The 20,771-nt window shown below is 34.5% G+C and overlaps 1 protein-coding gene across 3 annotated transcripts; it reads left to right on the top strand.

Moving 5' to 3' along the window:
• The first annotated feature begins 1,628 nt into the window (after positions 1-1,628).
• LOC110450176 lies at positions 1,629-19,164 on the top strand. 3 transcript variants are annotated; one of them, XM_021497477.1, is made up of 16 exons: positions 1,629-1,702; positions 2,654-3,482; positions 3,710-4,039; positions 5,853-5,912; positions 6,554-6,607; positions 6,981-7,076; positions 7,644-7,751; positions 9,279-9,356; positions 11,688-11,783; positions 12,384-12,620; positions 14,256-14,389; positions 15,272-15,630; positions 15,860-16,802; positions 17,012-17,045; positions 17,421-17,712; positions 19,078-19,164. In XM_021497477.1, the coding sequence occupies exons 2-16, from the start codon at positions 2,660-2,662 to the stop codon at positions 19,088-19,090; spliced, it is 3,657 nt and encodes a 1,218-aa protein (XP_021353152.1). In that variant the 5' UTR covers positions 1,629-1,702; positions 2,654-2,659; the 3' UTR covers positions 19,091-19,164. The 3 variants fall into 3 exon arrangements, with proteins under 3 accessions (XP_021353152.1, XP_021353151.1, XP_021353153.1); XM_021497476.1 differs by lacking the exon at positions 19,078-19,164 and adding an exon at positions 18,081-18,815 and having other exon boundaries at positions 17,421-17,682; XM_021497478.1 differs by lacking the exon at positions 19,078-19,164 and adding an exon at positions 18,081-18,815 and having other exon boundaries at positions 15,860-16,790; positions 17,421-17,682.
• Positions 19,165-20,771: the final 1,607 nt, after the last annotated feature.

A 20,771-nucleotide genomic window follows, 5' to 3' on the forward strand; every position in this document is an offset into this window, starting at 1 on the left:
AAAACAAACACAATATAATTGCAAATCAAACACAATATAATTACAAAACAAACACAATATAATTACGAAACAAACACAATATAATTACAAATCAAACACAATATAATTACAAAACGAACACAATATAATTACAAAACAAACACAATATAATTGCAAATCAAACACAATATAATTACAAAACAAACACAATATAATTACGAAACAAACACAATATAATTACAAATCAAACACAATATAATTACAAAACGAACACAATATAATTACAAAACAAACACAATATAATTGCAAATCAAACACAATATAATTACAAAACAAACACAATATAATTACGAAACAAACACAATATAATTACAAATCAAACACAATATAATTACAAAACGAACACAATATAATTACAAAACAAACACAATATAATTGCAAATCAAACACAATATAATTACAAAACAAACACAATCTAATTACAAAGCAAACACAATATAATTACAAATCAACCATAATATAATGACAAATCAAACACAATATAATTACAAAACAAACACAATATAATTACAAAACGAACACAATATAATTACAAAACAAACACAATCTAATTACAAAGCAAACACAATATAATTGCAAATCAAACACAATATAATTACAAAACAAACACAATATAATTACAAAACAAACACAATATAATTACAAATCAAACACAATATAATTACAAAACAAACACAATATAATTACAAAACAAACACAATATAATTGCAAATCAAACACAATATAATTACAAAACAAACACAATATAATTACAAAACAAACACAATATAATTACAAATCAAACACAATATAATTACAAATCAAACACAATATAATTACAAAACAAACACAATATAATTACAAAACAAACACAATATAATTGCAAATCAAACACAATATAATTACAAAACAAACACAATATAATTACAAAACAAACACAATATAATTACAAATCAAACACAATATAATTACAAATCAAACACAATATAATTACAAAACAAACACAATATAATTACAAAACAAACACAATCTAATTACAAAACAAACACAATATAATTGCAAATCAAACACAATATAATTACAAAACAAACACAATATAATTACAAATCAAACACAATATAATTACAAAACAAACACAACATAATTACAAAACAAACACAATATAATTGCAAATCAAACACAATATAATTACAAAACAAACACAATATAATTACAAAACAAACACAATATGATTACAAAACAAACACAATATAATTGCAAATCAAACACAATATAATTACAAATCAAACACAATATAATTACAAATCAAACACAATATAATTACAAAACAAACACAACATAATTACAAAACAAACATAATATAATTACAAATCAAACACAATATAATTACAAAACAAACACAATATAATTACAAAACAAACACAACATAATTACAAAACAAACACAATATAATTACAAAACAGAAAGAGCTCTCAATGACAATTTGTTGATATATGCTATATATATCATCTCTAGATATCAACACATCTTCCGTATTGTACCCACCTAAAGCTCTCGTCCAATAAACATTAAGACCGTGCAAGTTACGTCACATAAAGCTATAAATAGCACTCGGTTAACCCAACTGTGGTATATAGCCATGGAAGTCAGAGGGTGTCCGTTCGCCACGTACCTGTAAACAAAAGTTAGTATGTATGGTGTTCTCTTTGATAAATCGACAGCAATAGATGGATTTATGGCTATACTATACATTTAGTATGTAAATCTATATAACTCATTGTTTGTATTAGTCCGACTTATTCTGACGTTTTATCATTGTTTTATTAACATCGACGCCAGACCGATATAAAAAAATCGATAAAACGTCAGAATAATTCGGACTATGTTTGAATATGATTGTCGTAGCGATAATCTGTCGACCAGACAGTTGCCAATTCAAATTCGAATGTGTGAGTATACTAACTACATAATATAGAGTCCGTGAAGATATATAAATTGTAAGAATACAACATGGCCCCTCACGGGTTCCGTTATACAGTCGTTCCATTGAAAGTGAAACCATTCGAGGAGCCAGTTCTTAGAAACAGCTGTCCAAAGCAGCAGAGGGTCGTTAGAATTTCCAGGTCCCGTTTCTTGTTTAACCATTACTGTTACGTTTGGTATTAGGGCACAGTGGTAAAATATGCTTTTCTGTGGTATGCTTACTATACATGTAAGGGTGAGGCCTTCGATCAGGTACATAACACAATCCACTTTATAGTGTCTAAACAACAATCCTCATCACTTTAGACATTCTTGTAGTAATCTTAATTTTCATTAACACCACAATCACTTATAACACAGTGCAGCGTGTGCTTGTTCTATCATTTATGAAACTGTAGCTAGTTTTGTTCTTATATTGTTCATTCTGTAAAGAACATATTATACTTAATCTTCTTGCTTCTTTGAATTATTATGGAAATCACAATATTTATATAGGCTTGCCTGTTATTTAACCCATTTGGCTGTACAATCTGTGTCAATAAAATTTGTTGAAATGAAATGAAGGTAAGGAATTTTGTTTGATTGCTATGTTCAGGTACCTTTTTTTTACATGTATCAGATTTTCATACATGTGTATAATGTTTTATTGTAGTTAGTCATGCCTGTCATAAATGTACAGGGATATGACTGGATTAACTCTGAGAAGGAGCGGTACCCAGTCATCTGGTCAGCCTACAATGGAGACCTCGATGGACTTGGACAACATCTGAGACAGGTAAAGGACGTTACAGAGGTGAAGGACACCAAATCTGATACGTCCCTCCTGGGTTGGGCAGTGGTCGGGGACCAAGTGACCATCATCAAATACCTGATTGACCGATACCCACAGCTGTTAACGTTAACCAACAAGTATGGTGCCAGTCCACTCTTCTTGTGCTCTGTATCAGGCAACGTGGACATGTTCAAACTGTTTGTAAAGAAAGGGTTGTCTCCACACAGGAGAATTGTTCACTTAGACACTGTCCTCATGTTAACAGCAGCCAGAGGCCACCGTAGCCTCACACGCCATATCGTCGAAACCTACCCTGATATGTTGAGGAAAATATCAAATAATAATATGGACGTGTTTCTGTATTCTTGCTACTCTGGAAGTGTCGACATGTTTGATTACATGTTACAACATAACCTTGACCCCACAGTGTCGGACATTGACGGAATCAACTGTCTCATGATCGTAGCATGGTGTGGTCACGAAATACTTCTGAGGTACATTCTGGAAAACGCAAGTAGATTTAAAATCAACATTCACGCAACTGACGTTGACGGTCATTCTCCAATTTTGTATTCTATGAAGGGAAATCATCTAGATATTGTTGACATACTGGAGAGATATGGTGTGGAGCGACCTATTTTTTTTAAAATGCTGATATCTGTACCTATGAAACTGTTCCGTAAATGGCGAAGAGAGTCGGGAAAAGAAGGTATTTATAAGGAGATTAAAGAAAGGACCGAGGCGGAGTTTGTAGAGGAATTACACTGATACAAATAACGCCATATGTTCCTTTATGTTTTCGATTATATTGTAAACGTAAACACAACGTTATATCTGTACACGTCAAAACCAGCAAAAACCAAGGAGACACGGGCACTCACAGCATTAAAAGCTTTCCTCGTATACATGAACTAATAATTGTATATCCAATTTCAGTGGGACCACAGAAGGTGATCGATGATTATCTAAGGCTTTTCTCCGGACCAAAAGAAAAGTACAGACACATCCGAGTAGTGTTTGTTGGACCAGAGAATGTAGGTAAAACCACGCTCTGTCTTCGACTCCAGGGCAGAGATGTGGACATCAGCGCTCGGCGCCCCACCCTGGGGGCCGAGCTCTTCTTACAACTGTATGAGATAGGCTGGGACAGCAAGAGATGGGCACAACTTGATACGGACAGACCGGAAGTAGTTATCTACAAACGGTTAGGAGGAATACTCAGAAATACAACTGGAGTCGAGGACAACACGGGTAACAACGATGCACGTAAGGAGAGGTTTCCTTAATTCCATTTTAATGTTGACTATGTAAAGATTTTGGCCAGTCCTAGTGTTTGTACAGGTTCATTGTAGTAATATTTTGACATAGCTGGTGAAGATACAGTAGCGGTATGTTTTTTCTCACTATTATGTCTGTGTATAGAGAGTATACTAAGCATGACTGTATATATGTATGTTTATGCAAATGCACGGACAAATTCTTGTATGTTAATATGTATATATTCAAGCCATATATTGAATATAAGCGATATTAATCAAATAAATGAGAATGAAGAATAAGTTAAAAGAGAAGAAATGAAATAAATTCAACCGAGTGAAGAGAAGAAGGCCTCCTGAGCGATACTTCATGTTTTAAGTGAGTTGAATCTAGAGCTCCCAAATCATTAAAATGCTCTGGGGGGAATAAAAATAAAGACAAAAAAATCAAATTGTCATTGAATATTGCAATATTGGAATATATCGTTCGTGCACTATTTCTGCCATATACAATCAAAGATTGACGAAAGCAAGACAACACCAACTGGAAACAAAGCCGTTATTCAAACTTAACCGATTAAACCAGGGCAAAAAATAAACAATGGAAATCTTTACATGGAGACCATGATTAAAGTATAAGGAGAACAACTTCAGGATTTCCGGAAAGATAACCTTTGTTATATGCTGATGTCATGAGGGTGGTCAAGTGGTGCAGTGGATAGCGCTATCGCCTTTCACTAAAATGGCCCCGATTAGACGTGAAAAGGTATGGGACATCTGCCCAACCACATAGGTCTTCTCCTGGTGCTCCGGTTTCCTACCAATTCACTATAAAGGAGTAAGGTAAAACAACAGAGTAAGAGAGAGCTTTTTGCCTAAATAAAGTTCAAGTTTAATCATTATCATGATAAACGTTTTGATATACAGTAATGTTATATATTTTTTTGAAACTAACAAACGAAATCAACAAAAACACTATCAATCAGTAACACAATAATTTCAATCTCGATTTTTTTTTTTTATCTCTGTTGTGATTTCACAAAAAGAATGATCAAAGAAAGCTAACATCCATATATTTTAACGTCGTTAGGCGTACCTTCAGTTTTATTTGGTAGAGTGAAGAATGGAAGAAAAAAAAGTTCTTAATATATTTGACTACAGTATATGCTTTTCTCAATACATTTATTCATGTTTCTAATAATTCACTAGTTTTGTGCAATAGTTAGCCTTCGGTTACCAGCTTACCGAAGGGATATGCAAATACAACAGTCATTTTATATAAGTGATTACTGGATTTAGTTTATGTGTTTTAGGTTGTGGTATTGTTTCAGAGTTTATCTTTGTTATATGTTGTGATATATAAGTGTTCATGTTTCTGTTTTTAAAAGGAGTGGTTTGCGTTGAAAGTTTGACAAATTCCTTTGTCTGCACTCTTTATTGATTCTTCACCCATTTTTATATTAATATGTATATATGCATATGGAGATAAATTTATAGCTACCTGATTTATAATGCTGATTTGTATGCTTTTTTTATCTTCTATATTTATAACTGTCACTGTAGGAATACTATTATCCGTGTGTTGTAAAGCACCTTAGATAAATTAACAAAGATATATAAGCTGATAATGGCTTGGTGGTGCTACATGCACAGCTGATGGTAAACTGTTGTTAGGATTGGAAGACAGGTCCGCAGTCTTATCAAGATTTATAGTTTCTATCATTGTTGTGAGAAAGGAGTTGAATAGTTGTGTAAATTACACTGTATCTTCAAAATGATAGCTGCATCAATAATTTTTATAAATAATTATAATTTTCTTACAGAAACCCAAGCACTACCTTCCACTGCTGATACGGGCCCCATTACAGCTGAATCTAAACACGGTAACCTTTGTTGTAACGAGACGAGACGTTATTCTGATGTTGCCACTACCTTTATATTCTAAACTTGCTTTATGTTTGATCATACGATGTGAGGTCACCATAGATTGGTACGTCACACTTATCATCACGTCCTACCTAAGTTTTTCTCTCGACCAGAGAGGTTTAAACAAGCGTTTTGTACAGAAATTAGGTTTTCTTTCATATATTAGTAATGTGATAAACCGGATGGTTGGTTTGATGGCACAGTGGTTAGCGCACTCACCTTTCACCAAGACCGATGGGCTGGATTTTCCGACCGGGTACTCCTGTTTCCTCCCACTTAAAAACCTTCCGTGCACTTCCATCTGGGCCAAAACGATTGATTAATATAAGTTGATCTTATAAGTTATCTAATAGCTTGATAATAACTCATAAACCAGATACCTTACACGTGTGTAATGAATTATCGTGAAAGTTCTTGCGTATATTATAAATAATCCTCTTCTTTAAGCTGTATTTTTTAAAGAATATATACAGTAAGAGTAAAGTGTAATTACACAGATATAATGAACTAGGGTTTTTATATCAATAGTACATATTTCTGTCGAGTAAAAACTGAACAGAGTGTTAATTAGTTTGATATAAAGATAATTATTTTTAAGAAATTCAAGAGCTGTCGTCCACTGCTGATACGAGCTCCATCACATCGGAAAAAGGTGAGCTATTTTTATCTTTTATTTGGCATTTCTATCGGTCGACTATGTAAATATTTCAGTGAGATAATTATCGCAGGGTATATTGAAGGATAGCAGAAAAACTTGATAGGACTAATATATATGAAGAACATTAATGCATTTATTTATTGTAAAGCATTGGAATTTTGCTATTTTGTCTTCCGATCACAACTAGTTTAGATGTTTCCTTGTACATTTTATATGTACGTGATAATCTATTAGACAGTTTTCTATGTGTCTACTTGGACCTGACCAAGGCGGTATTCTGCACGTTGCATGTTTTACCTCGGTATCCCTGCTATTAATACATGTATTTAATTTATGGTATATTTAGTTTTTTCGTATTTCATTTCAGAGAAGCAACCAAAACCTGTTTCAAGACGAACGGCTTTAGTGAAAGTAGTGGTAGCGGCTTTAATGATAGTAGTGGTAGCTATTATAGCCTTTACAAGTAAGTACATATTCCGTGTATTTGAAACATATCTTAGCTACACCTCATACCATGCAACCATACAATACAACAGTAATTTGTAGAATATCTTTGTTTACACTTCATAACTGTAAATCGTTACATATCGTTGTTTTTACACTTCATACAATACAACATAATTACAACAGTAAACCATAACGTTTCTTTGTTTACTATTCATACAATACGAACATACAATACAACAGTGATTTGTTATTTATAACATTTCTTGGTTAACACTTCAAACAATACAGCAATGATTTATAATTTCTTTGTTTACACTTCATAACAGTAAATCGTAAAGAATCAGTGGTTATACTTCACACGTTATATTTATTTATATCTAACAGATTTCAATTTCTTCAATTCCAAAAATAATTAGTAAATTGTCCATATCTATACTTCACACGTTACAATTTTATCAGACTTCATTGTCAGTGTTTTGATGTAAATTACAAAATAATTTACGTTAGGACTGAGGGATAACATGATAGGTAAGGACATTTTAACATAGCCCTGCTGATATATCTCATATACACTCATTTTTAGCCGGTTCCAGTGTCTTATCTGCAATCAGCACATTGGGGTTAACATTGGCGCAGATCTACAACAAGCTACAAGAATACATTTTGCAACATCAATTTGTGAATGATAGTGGTAAGTAAAAGTCAATTACAATTTCGTTGGTGTTAAAACAAATTAATAATATATGTTTCATTTTATTTCAACAATTGTTATTGACAAAGTTGTTACAAGTCAATTGGATGGAATAACAGGCAAAGCCTATATAAACTCTCTTCAACGGTGGCTAAAGTAATGGATTCTGTAATTTTGGATTTGGTTAATTTTTACATCAATTTTGAAATGAAAATTATAAACACAAAAGTTAAAGGAATATAACTCCTATTTAATTAACATAACTGAAATACAAATACATTTACACTTCTCACATCACACACAAAACACTTTCACAACTATTATTTTTTTTATAACATTTTATATAAGCTATCAAATCACACAGTTATTGACAGACATTGACCAAAAATAATATATGTTCTTAAACTGTGCGCACTTGCTGATGGTTATAAAAATTCTCCTTGATCCGCAGTCTTCAATTCGTGCCTTGTCAGTTACCAAATGAGAAAGCTAGTTTTAATTTTGTATATAATGTAATAGATAATATACCATTTTCAGTATCAGTAAAAATAAAAAAATAATAAAAAATAATACAAATAAACAACTGAGGGGACTTTATAACAAACAGAAGACATATATAATTGGATGCTTTGAAAGGGTAATCATTTCCTACTCCACATGTGGCATCCGCCATGATGTTTCCTGTCAAATCTAGGAAAGTATTCAGATTGACAAGTCACGGCGACAACATCATTTTCAGTACCTTTAATATTCAAAGTCCTTGTTAAGTAGTGTCTTTGTCAACGTTAATCATATGTCAAGAAAATCATGAGATTTTGAGCAGTTGGTTCAAAACTTGCGCCAAATATTAAGATTTCCGTAATAGATATGATATGTTGATGGACAAATTTAACACAGGGCTATGCAGGGCTTTAAAATATGAAGATTATTGCAAGTTTTATGGTCTCAATAGGAGAACGCAGGAAAGCACATCCTTGCAGAGTTAATTTAAGTAAGGACTCACCTTTATTTAAATGGGAATTGGAAAAGTGACAACAAAAACCACATTTAAAACAAAATTGGTATTTAAATCGCACACGGACATATTTGCACCATATCTTCTACAACCTGCATCTCTTGAAAACCTTTGTTTTAACTTTGTCCCTCTGTAATCAAAACTTATCAATGAAATCATGATATATTTGGAGCAAGCCCGTGAATGTCGAATCACCTGCGATATGTAAACACCATAGAGGAAAAAGTTGTGTCATTATTTAGAATTGCAAGTGAAGGACTTGGCAAGGATATTTTTACCTGTCCATATAGGTTTTGACATCAATGTGTTCTTTTATTTGAAAAATCAAGCTTTATTATTAAACTAATTTATAACTTTTGTTTTGTTTTACCTTGTAATCTGTTAGTTTTCTTTAAATAAAAACGCTATTCACAACATCCCTGACATAACTACGTTTCCGTGTTTGTTTCTGTTGACCACTTTAAAATGTCGCATGAACAAGCAATTACGTGCCACGTTTTGTATTGTTTCAGCTTTACTCATCTTCTCCGTCCTTTTGGGTAAATGGCTGTTTTGTGTAACTGGCGCTATGGTTGGCATTTGTTATGGAGGTATGTATACATGTGCGAAGAGTACGCGTCTGTATAATGATTTCATATTTAATATTTCTATACTGTCAAATACTTTTGGCAAGACTTAAAACTTTTTGTACTTAATTCATTAAATCAAGGATATGAAAAAGAAAAACTTTCAATAATTCAGAGACAGGGACTTATCACATGTATCCCTAAAGGTGAAAAGCCCAGACAATATTTGAAGAATTGGCGACCTATAACACTATTAAATGTAATATACAAACTAGCATCTGCATGTATAGCCAACAGATTGAAAAAAGTACTTGACTTAATAATATCAGAAACTCAAACAGGTTTTCTGAGTGGTAGATATATAGGTGAAAACACCAGACATATATATGACTTAATACATTTTACAGAGGAAAACAATATTCCTGGACTTTTGATCCTTGTTAATTTCGAGAAAGCTTTTGACTCTGTTTCATGGCCTTTCATATATGAAGTACTCAGATTTTTTAAACTTTGAAGACAGCATTATAAATTGGATCAAAACTTTTAATAATCAAACCTCATCTGCAGTAATACAAAATGGCTTCCTATCAAACTTTATCCCTATCAAAAGAGACTGTCGTCAAGGGGACACGGTTTCATCTTATCTTTTCTTACTTGTGGCTAAAATTTTGGCTATTCTTTTGAAAAATAATAAACTCTCACAGTTCGCCGATGACACAAGTTTTATTCTAGATGGTTCTGAAAAATCTGAGGCTTTGGAAACTTTAGCAAAGTATGCTTTAATATCAGGTATGAAAGTAAACAAAGACAAAACCCAAGCTATATGGATAGGCTCATTGTTTTTAGTGCAGATGTTTATCACCATCGATGGAAACTAAAATGTCACAAAAAAACATGCAAATCCAAAAGTTCAACAAAACTTGGAATGAATGGAAAAATCTATTAACTTAAGTCAAAATAAATTAAAAAAATGGAAACCAAAGCCAGGTGAATGAACCTCAAACAGTTGGTCACCCATATACCCTTATGAATTACACCAATCAAATATTGCTGTCTTTTTATGTGTATGGGTAGCCCTTTATACACATTAATATAACCAATGTACATATAGATGATTAAGTGATAACTTGCTAATATACATGTGTTTTATACACCCAAAAAGGGCATAATGTACACTCTTGAAATATGTCAACTCCTTAAACATTGATTTCCCATAGATTGTGAGTAGTTACATGCATGTATTTGTTGAGTATAGTACATGTCTATATGTATATGTGAATATGTATATTATACATGAACATGTATAGCTCTGTATGCGAGTATATGTATATAAACATGTGTATGTGTAGCAGTGTACAAACGTGTGCATATCCGCATAAAATACAAACAAGTTCTTACAAAGTAAAAAGATTTTTATTGTTTTTCTCTGTTTATATGTCAAATTGTAAACTTGTACAAGTATAGCATATGACAATACCAAATTGTGTACTGTAACTATGATGTATCACAAAGCCAATTTTATACTGTAAACCTATAATGTATTACAATGCCAAATTGTATACTGTATAACTATAATATATATATCACAAAGCCAAATAGTGTATTGTTCAAGTATCATGTATCAAAATGCCAAATTTACTGTATAAATATAATGTATCACAATTCAAAATAGCATACTGTATACAAAATTGTATAATTTATAACTACATTGTATAACATATCACAATGCCAAATGATATACTGTACAAGTATAACATCTCACAATGGATAATTATGTACTGTATATGTATAGTGTATACATTTAATGACTAATGTGCGTACAACATACGAACGTATCTGCGTGTGTGTATATGCGCGTGCATATGCACATGTGTGTATATGTGCGTGGGTATGTATGCATATATGAGCGTACATCCGTTTATGCGTGCATGTGGAGATGTGTATGTGCGTATGTATGTAAACTATGTATGTGTGTGTGTGGGTGCATACATGCCTATGTGCGTAGTGGGTATGCGTGTATGTATGTATGTATGTGTGTATGTATGTATGTATGTATGTATGTATGTATGTATGTATGTTACATATGTATGATAAGTATGACTGCATGCATGCATGCATGCATGTTTGTGTTTATGTACGCATGTCTGTACGGAAAACTAGTCACCTACCTGTACACTGGAAACTCGTTAGTGTCACAAACACCTATACGGGGAACTAGTTATTGTCTCAAGCCTTTTTTTCTAGAACCAATAAGTGGCATTAATGTGTATATGGGAACCAAATAGGTGCCATAAAAAAGAACAAATTCAAATACAATTCGTTATAAATAAAACTAAACTTTATGTCTTACTTTAGTTGGCAATAACGTCATGCTGCCATATTTCCGTGTCGTTCTGTGGGCGATCCTCCTAGCTGTCGGTGTCCGACGAATCACAGAACGTATATTTAAAGGTAAAGTACACTGAATACAGCACCCCGACATCATTTGTCTGGGTATTGGACTTAAATATATGTTACCTATTTCTGATACAAATCACCTGGTAATATTCTATATTTAATAGAAACAGCATGAGTCTGTTGACCAAACAAGTTTATTTGTGGCGTGTTTGTACGAACTAAAATTACTACATATAAAGGTCAAATACAAATGGCTGAACTTTTGCTAGTAAGTAATTTGATTAATGATGGATCAAAATGTTTCCTTTTCTGGACAAAATGAAAATGCTATTGTTGTGAAGTCATTTGTGATGCTCAGCTAGGTGCAATACCAACTTTTAGATTCGTTTTATATATCTGATTCGAAACAGAAGAGTATGAAGTTGATTAAATGCAACGTACATGAATGTTATTAACTGATCTTTTAGGCTAGGCATAAATCTTATGTATAGTATAATAATTGATATTCAATCGACAGTTGCAAATTGTTGAACAAAATATACAATATCCATATAATACCCGGTTACTCTTATTTTTTTCCACATTTAATAACCTTTACAGCTTCAACCATGTGAAATAACGATGTTGAAAATTCGTGTTGAAATATGATCATAGGTAATCAGGAGAGACACAATATTAACCGGAAAATGGCCGAGATCACACGTGAAGACGAGTCGGACGAGGTTTACCATCAGTCACGCCAACAAGATGAGGGCGTGGCCTTCCTGTCCATGTGGGACATGGGCGGGGACCTGGCCTTCCAGGCTACCAACTCTGTGTTCGTCAGCGCCCACGGAGTCTACATCGTCACATTCAGGGCCATAGACTACTTCACTGACGACATGCAGATGGGTAAGTAATTATGATAGCAATCCAAGCATTTATATATAAATGCAGACATCTCAATAAGTTATCTTATTTCTTTTAAAACATACCTTATCAGCATATGACATCTAATGTATTTTCTTAAAATGATTTCATAAGTATTATATTTAAGAGTACAGGAAAGGTTAATTATATAAAGGAAGGAAACGGATTTTTAAATCATCATAATAGATGCAATGATTATCTTTTACAAATAACAAAATCGAAAAAAACATTAAAACGATTTTTTGGTAAAAATACAACTACGAGGAGAAAAAAAATATGAGTAAAAAAATTAAAACGAAAGAACAAATAAAAGTCTTGGAAAATTGATCAGAAAAAAAACTTAAGATCAAGGAGGTAAAAATATATCAAGATGTCAATATAAAACTGAAGGGGAGAAAAAACCCTGTAAGTCATTGGAAGTATTAAAATGCAAATACAAAACTGACTGAAAAAGGAATTCAAAAATTGTTTTTAGTAAAGACGATGAAAATAACAGGAAAAATAACATTCCAGATGTAATACGAATGTTTAAGGTACACTACTGTAATACATGTAATATTGAACCTGAAGTAAAGGAAAACAAAAAAATACTAAGCTTTAACAACTGTGTATATTTACTGAAATGAAATTTAAAAAAGTAATATACGACGGATGATTGGATTACTGAAAACAATATACCAGATACAAACATTTTATTAAATAATATTCATGTAGCGTAACCAGCTAGGTAACCTCTTTGTGTCGCCGAATAGATGTCGATTCTTTATTACAAATTCATACATATATTGTACCTTTGTGTGCATCCGCTTCACCTGTCATTTATCTGATAAAGGTGACATGCATAAATCGAGATACATCGAGACATCACATAAGAACACTTACTGGTTGTGCTACATGAACCGTTCTACAATCCATACTTACCAACATGAAAAAATAAAATGTTTAGAAATGGTTAAAAATAGTTTACAGCCATGTATTGGCACCGCCGTTAGCTTTCTTATAATGCATGCTCACATAATAGGAAACAAAGAGGTGTTTTCAGTTAGGTATGGTGTATGGTAGTGGATAATGTGGAAAGTCAAAAGTTCTGATCGAGAAACGTTTTTGAGGAGTGTTTGTAAAATAATAACAGCAGCATTGTTTTGTGATTGTTGAAATAAAGTTGGATATTTAGTGAGTAATCGCCAAATTACAAGTTAGTCAGAATATTTTTGATCCATTGTTTACAAATGTTGAATAAGATAAGTAATATATTTTAAAAAATACAATTAGAAACAATTTTATGTTAAAAACTAAGTGTTTTATGGGATTGTCAGAAAATGTTTATTTAAGTTTAAACAACTTATAATACAACAGAGGGATTTGGCGCAAACAATCAAGACATATTGATGTCTTTTTCCACATGAATTAAAACAATTCATAATAACGCAGTAGTCCAGCTGTAAATATCCAGTTTTATGAATAGGAAGGAAAGCGTAGGCTATATGAAGATTGATCGATCGAAAAAACTTGTTGAGGCATTGTTTCTTTTTTTCTAAAATTGACATTACAATAGTCTTTTGACTCTTATTTACTGAGGGAACTAATATAACTCGCAACCATTATTTTCGCAAACAGTAAGACTGAAAAACTGGGTCCGTAACATCGGAGCCTACTCTTCCCGCGTGTACAATCCGAGTAAACAGCGCCCACATCATCCACCGATCATCGTGGTTGGCACACACATGGACCAGGTCAACATCAGGTTTGAGGTAAGACAGGGTGCTGTTGTTATATTTCTGCCACGGACAGAGTGATTTAAACTTCCTATGTAAAGGTTTACCATGTACTCTGGAACGATATATTGCGGTAGTGACCTGTAGTTCAAGGCCACAATAATGCAATTCGAATTTCCTACAACAAGAAATGCACATCAGCTTTCATATGCTTTGTCTATATCGCTGTCCTGGAGTGGGTCAGCACGTTTATGGCCTTAGATTATATTGTGCAGCCTTTAGGGCATCACGTGTTTTTTGAAAATTCAACTCCCAAACAAATGATGGTATAATCACAGTTTCCCCCCTTCTTTTTTTTTTAACAAAATTACCTGTCACCGTCAAAAGTTTACTGGTTCATATTCCTTTTTGTCTTTAGTTGTCAACGAAACAATGCAACTTGAAGGACATTTGTCAAGCTCAGTGTTGGAGATAACATGGATGATACGTTTATTTTTATTTTTGTAATGTGCCGTGAGGAAACTTGACAATAGCTACAGGTGCTGGCTATTTTGGTAGCCGAATTCTTATTCTCGTTTTTTTTCTCTCAATAAAATCGTTAATATCGGCGCTGACATTCATTGATGGCCGAGTATCCTCCATTCCTATTGCTTCTTTAGGCACAGAAGTTTTCTTGTTTACACTGGTACATGTACACGTTTAAGATAACAGTGGCAGGCAAGGTTATCTTGCATGGGTGAAGTTTATCTTACACGACCGCACGTGAGAGTAAAGTGATGATTCAAAGCACGTCCTTAGAACATTCACCTCCTCAAAGGTTCATCATTGGGTCTGAATTTCTCCACAATAATTCATTATCATCACATGATGAACTTCTCTGCTAGTATGGTTGAGTGCGAATATGATTTCTTTTTGTAGAATGAAAGTCCTGAGGAGAACAAAACAATGCTGGAGAACATGCGGATAGACATATGTAGCATCACTGAACTTACACATGTAAAGAAAGCAGAAGGGTTTGTGTTTCTTAGATTTTGCGAGGTTGATAACTCTATTGACGATGACCCAGCATTGGCGAAGATCAAGGGACATATCCTGGAAGCAGCGGCCTACCAGGACCAGTGGGAACGTGAACTGCCAGCGACGTGGCTCGCCCTGGAGAGGGAGATTCTGAAAAAACGGAAATGGAAACACGTTTTGACATTTCAAGAGATCCAAGACATGGATGTACAGTGTGAATCTTCTATTGGTGACGAGGAGGAAATCAAGATGTTTCTTGAGTATGATAACGTGATTAAAATACTGAGTTCATAAAAAATATCAAATGTTGAAAAGTATGCGTATTTCATGTAAATTTATTATCAGTTAAAAGCTTTTAAAGGTGTGTGCAAAGTAAATATGTTTGGTTCGATGACCGACTCGACATGCGTGTTTGGAAAATGGTTTTCTCTTTGCCTTTTTCTGCTGTTCTCAAATTATAATTGTTCTAATAGCGTTACTGTTTTTCAGGTACCTTCATTCAACAAGATCTGTACTGTATTATCGAAAGTATGGAAAAGTGATAATTAACCCACAGTGGGTCATCAACGCTTTCCGGGAAATCCTCACGGACGAAAAGTTCCTCCCTACCGACGACCTCCTCCTCAAAGCTGACCTCATCAAATACACAAGAAACGCCATCCTGACAGTAAATCTAGCAAAGATGCTATGGCAATCTAAAGAAGATAATTCGTACATTCAGCATGTCGACATTCTATTCGCCTTCCTTGAAGAGTTCGGTCTCCTGGTAAAGGCGTGTCTTGGTCAGGACATGGAGGGGAAACCACTATACGATGATGACTACACCGTACCGAGCAAACTCCAAAAGGCACCAGACATGTATCAAATCTCAAATGTTCTCAAGGGAGAAGTTTGTTCACGAACACTGTGCTTCGTATTTGAGGATGCATTTACTCCCCAGGAATTGTTCGACCGGATATACGCCGGAATCATCAAGACGTTCAGACTAGCGGAGAAAACGTCCGGAAATAGTCCCAACCGGGAACTGCAAGTTCTACGCGTCTACAAAGGTCTTGGCTGCTTCAAGATAGACGATCTCTGTAACATGGTCGTTAGGATGCAGTGGGAACAGTCTATGATAGCGGTCACGCTGTTTACGACTTCAGAACCACAGATTCCTGACGACACCGGGAGGAAGGTTAGACAGAAACTGGAGACAATCATACAACACACTCTAGAGGTTAGCCGCCAGGAACACCTGGAGTACAGGTACAAACTTCACTGTAGATTCTATCTGAAACCTTCCGACAATCCGCGAGAGGAAGACGGGATAGTTAGGACAGTGAGCGGACTGCCCTGTCAGGGGGAAGACTGTTCAGGGAAACACACTCTCACAAAACGTGACTGGCACGTATGGTTTCCAGTTCCCTCTGAGACAAAGGTAACTTACCAGGTAAACTTGTTAAGTTGTATAAAAGCCACATCTTTTATTCGGTGAATTTGCACTAATTTCCAATTTAGAATATTTTTAAAAATATATTCTTGTGTTATGAAATGTGGATGACATTTTTATGCATGTTAAACTGTTTGAAAATAACAATGTTTTAGTGAAAATATTGACTTACTTTCGCTTTCAACTAATGCGTTTTTCTTTCTTCCTAGAATATAGAGAGCGGTATCACAACTAGATCATATGGTAAGTGTTTATGTACGTGATATATACATCAGTTTTTGATATGTATATCCGTACGTCGTTACAGTAGAATTTCAATGATTGAACACGGCTGTAATTGGTACCTTAAGTGGCCGTGTTTAATGGATACAGTCAAACCTGCCTTATATAGCACTTGTTTAAAGCTACCTTCAAATACTAGGATTTATAAGATTTACTCTTGAACATAAGATAGTACTTAACTAACACGGGTTATTTCGTATTGCTGTCTAAATGTTCTGTAAAGTAATTTTGATCATATTTACCTAATTACATTTACTGACTCCAAGATAGTTTTCTTAGACCAACAATGTACAATGTTCAACTGGTTGAATCAATGCAAATTTCTCTTGTTTCAAGCTAGCAAGATGCTGACTGACAAGGGTCTACAGGACAAAGTTGCAGAAAAGCTTGGAGCAAATTGGGAATGCATTCTGATGTACCTAACCGTTGAAAGGAGCAAACTTGACAGGATAAAAATGGATCATCCGAATTGTGCCCTCGTCCAGATAACGACAGCGTTGATTCACTGGCGAAACACCTATCCCGCACACAAGTCAGAGACGGAAATGTTGGGAGATATATCGGAGGCTTTCCGAGAATTCGGGGTCAACAGTGACGTCATAGATTGCGAGCTGGACCTACTAACGAGGTCAGACTTCAGGATCTAGTAGTAATTGAAAGTTCTTGTGACATTCAGCATATAGTCGTCTTGTAGAAAATGTTACGTACAATATCAGGTTAATGTTTATAAGCTCTAGAAGAATATTTCGCTAGATTACTTAACGCAGATGGGGGACATAATGTCGATCATTCGTTGCTGACCTGTGTTTGTGACTTTATAAAGCAAAATTAAACCGCCTATAATGACTATTATATATACGAGATTACATATATATCCGCTTCTTTTTTGTCCTATTTAGATATATCGGTAATGATTAGCTGTTCAGTAATATAAAGTAGGAAATCTACTTGAATCTCGTTTAGTTTTTAGCGCTTAAAATAAAAAGCTCCTCTGTGCGAACCTCTCTCTGTTTTTGACAGGAATGATTATCCTTCTTCCTAAGCCTAGTGTCAACTATAATTTCACAATAGTTTACTGTCCTTTCCTCGGTAAAAGCATAACAGTCTGACATAATGGCGTTTTCACAGCTCAATCCAGGTCGGAACGGTAACGTGCTAGTGATCACACTCGAAGTTGTTAAAAACTTAGCAAGTCCCCGGAGTCGTTCAGGTAGAAAAAAACTTATTTGCCAGTAATGCAGTATTTCCCACATATTCCGCGGCTGCTACAGTATCCCCCCCACCCCCCAAGACGTTTCGCCCCGAGACTTGACCTGGGGAATCCAATCGGTCCTCCCTTGGTCTCTTGTTTAGGTATCCCAGGGTCTCGATGCTTGTTTTCCTACTTTATTCTGGTCATGAATTGCAATGGAATGGGGCAAAAATCCTATCGAGAGCCTTTTTCCTAAGATCATATATCACGTATATAAACATACAGGTTGAAGACATGGAAAGTCATATAAGAAAAGATCAATCAAGAGAAAAATAGTTGATTCTCTCACAAACTGTAGGACAGATGTAAATATACACATGCCATCCGAGAGGGTTTAATATTCTCCACAAAATTAGCCGAAGAGTTATTGACCGGTTTGCCCGTAATGTATGTATGAGTGAATTTCTGTGAATTTAAGTATAGAGCACATGTTGTGTATTTCAATTCTACAAATATATACAAGCTGTGCTAACCACTGAGCACACTCAGTCGTGTTAATCTGAGCGAGTCCCCAGNCCCCCCCAAAAAAAAGAGGTTACATCCAGAAGAGAATCTGGTGAAAGATATGTCAGGTAAAGTTTTAAACAACCGTATGCAAATATATTGAAAGATACGCGAGTGTAGTTTTAAGACTTTAAAACTAGACTGTCAAGTTTTATATGTTCGTCCTAAAACCAACAGACTATATATACATTAACCTCCAGTAAACGATTTAATGTATAAAACATTCCTATGTTGCAGACATGAGGATTAGGAAGATTCAAGACCGCCGAAGAAAAGAAAACTCAAGTACAGCGCCAGCGTATATCTATGTAATCCTGTATATGAATTGGACAAACTTTTGACTAATTTAAACATGACAAGACAACACCATGTATGGCGTTGTAACGATCCGTTAGTGATTAGTCAAAGACAATGTGGATAGGTTTGGTGCCATGTTCAAATCGATAAAAGTCAACTGTTACAAATCTGTAAGGACATATCAGTTGAGAACTTTTCCCCTGATATAGTGAGAGTGTAATGTGTATATTTGATTGTATTGTTTCGTATCATTTAAGGCCTGGTCACACTGTCACGGGTTGTTGTGGACATGTCCACACTTGTCGTCGGTTAAAGAGTCGTTTGACATGCTTCGATTTTAGCTGCGAATTTTGGAACACATGAATACGATCTCTACACAACATGTCCCCGACATAAAACGAGTTTGTACGACTTTTTCCAACAACTGTACAAATTTGTACGTGTTCAGTTCGACATTTCCGCTTCATTGGAACGAGTTCTGGCGAGTTACAGTGCTTAATAAAGGGTTGTGCACATTTTGTATCAGCATCAGTAGACTCCACATCATTTGGTCAATCATGCGCCCAAAGTGGAAGGTTCCAGCAAACAAAGGTTGCTGCGGTCAGGACTACCAGAATTTGTATTCAAGTTGCCAAAAATCACCGTAAGTCGTACATTTCTCGTAGTTCACTCCTAACAGCTCGTCCAAACCTCGTACAAATGTGCCAGAACTCGACTCGACTCGCATAAACTTATAAGCAAGTCTTCGGTTGTTGAGAAAGTGTTGTACACAGATCGTACAAATGTTGTCTAAACTCGTGTTAAAAAGAGGAGCATCACACTGTTCTTGTATCAGTGTGGAAACCAACTCGAGCGGGAGTCGAACTCATGTCCAATTAATCAAGATCTGTCTCAAACCGATGGAAACTTAGCATTTTTTTTAAATGTGTGAATTAGCATGGTTTAGCGTTTTCATTTTTTTTTTGTGGAAACGGTCTCTCATAATGAAATTGGGATTCATGCCGAGATCCCAAGGGAAGGCTGGGACCAAAAGAAAAAGCAACCAAAATTTCAAATATATTCTTCTACAGACTGAACTTTACCAGAATCAAAATTAATTCCCTTCATGATGTAAATGTCATTAGGTTATAAGGTGAAGACATTATATTTCATTCAATTTGAAACAAATTATTTTAATTGTTTTCGTGCCTATTTTCAAAACATTATTCGTTAACATGATTATTTCCACTTTACGTCTCAAAAACGAAAAACAACTACAACTCAGGTTGCTTGCAAGTCCTGTATTATAATGTTACCTTTTGGCAATAACAGCTCATATTTTCTCCTTTTACATAGTCAAGTAGCTATGCCACCTGCTAACAGCAATATCCTGTACACGTTGATTTTAATACTCTGTACAGATGATTCTATTGATTCTAATTGACAGTTCAACCTGTTGTTTCCCTCTAAAAATAATTCTGTTGTTTCTAATTGACAGTTCAACCTGTTGTTTCTCTGTACAGATAATTTTGTTGATTTTAATTGACAGAACAACCTGTTATTCCCAGTACAGACATATCTGTTATTTCTAATTGACTGTACAATCTGTTGTTCCCTGAACAGATATTTCTGTTGTTTCTAATTGACAGTACAGC

The sequence above is a fragment of the Mizuhopecten yessoensis genome, unplaced genomic scaffold, assembly GCF_002113885.1.
Source record: "Mizuhopecten yessoensis strain PY_sf001 unplaced genomic scaffold, ASM211388v2 scaffold5061, whole genome shotgun sequence".
Lineage (NCBI taxonomy): Eukaryota > Metazoa > Mollusca > Bivalvia > Pectinida > Pectinidae > Mizuhopecten > Mizuhopecten yessoensis.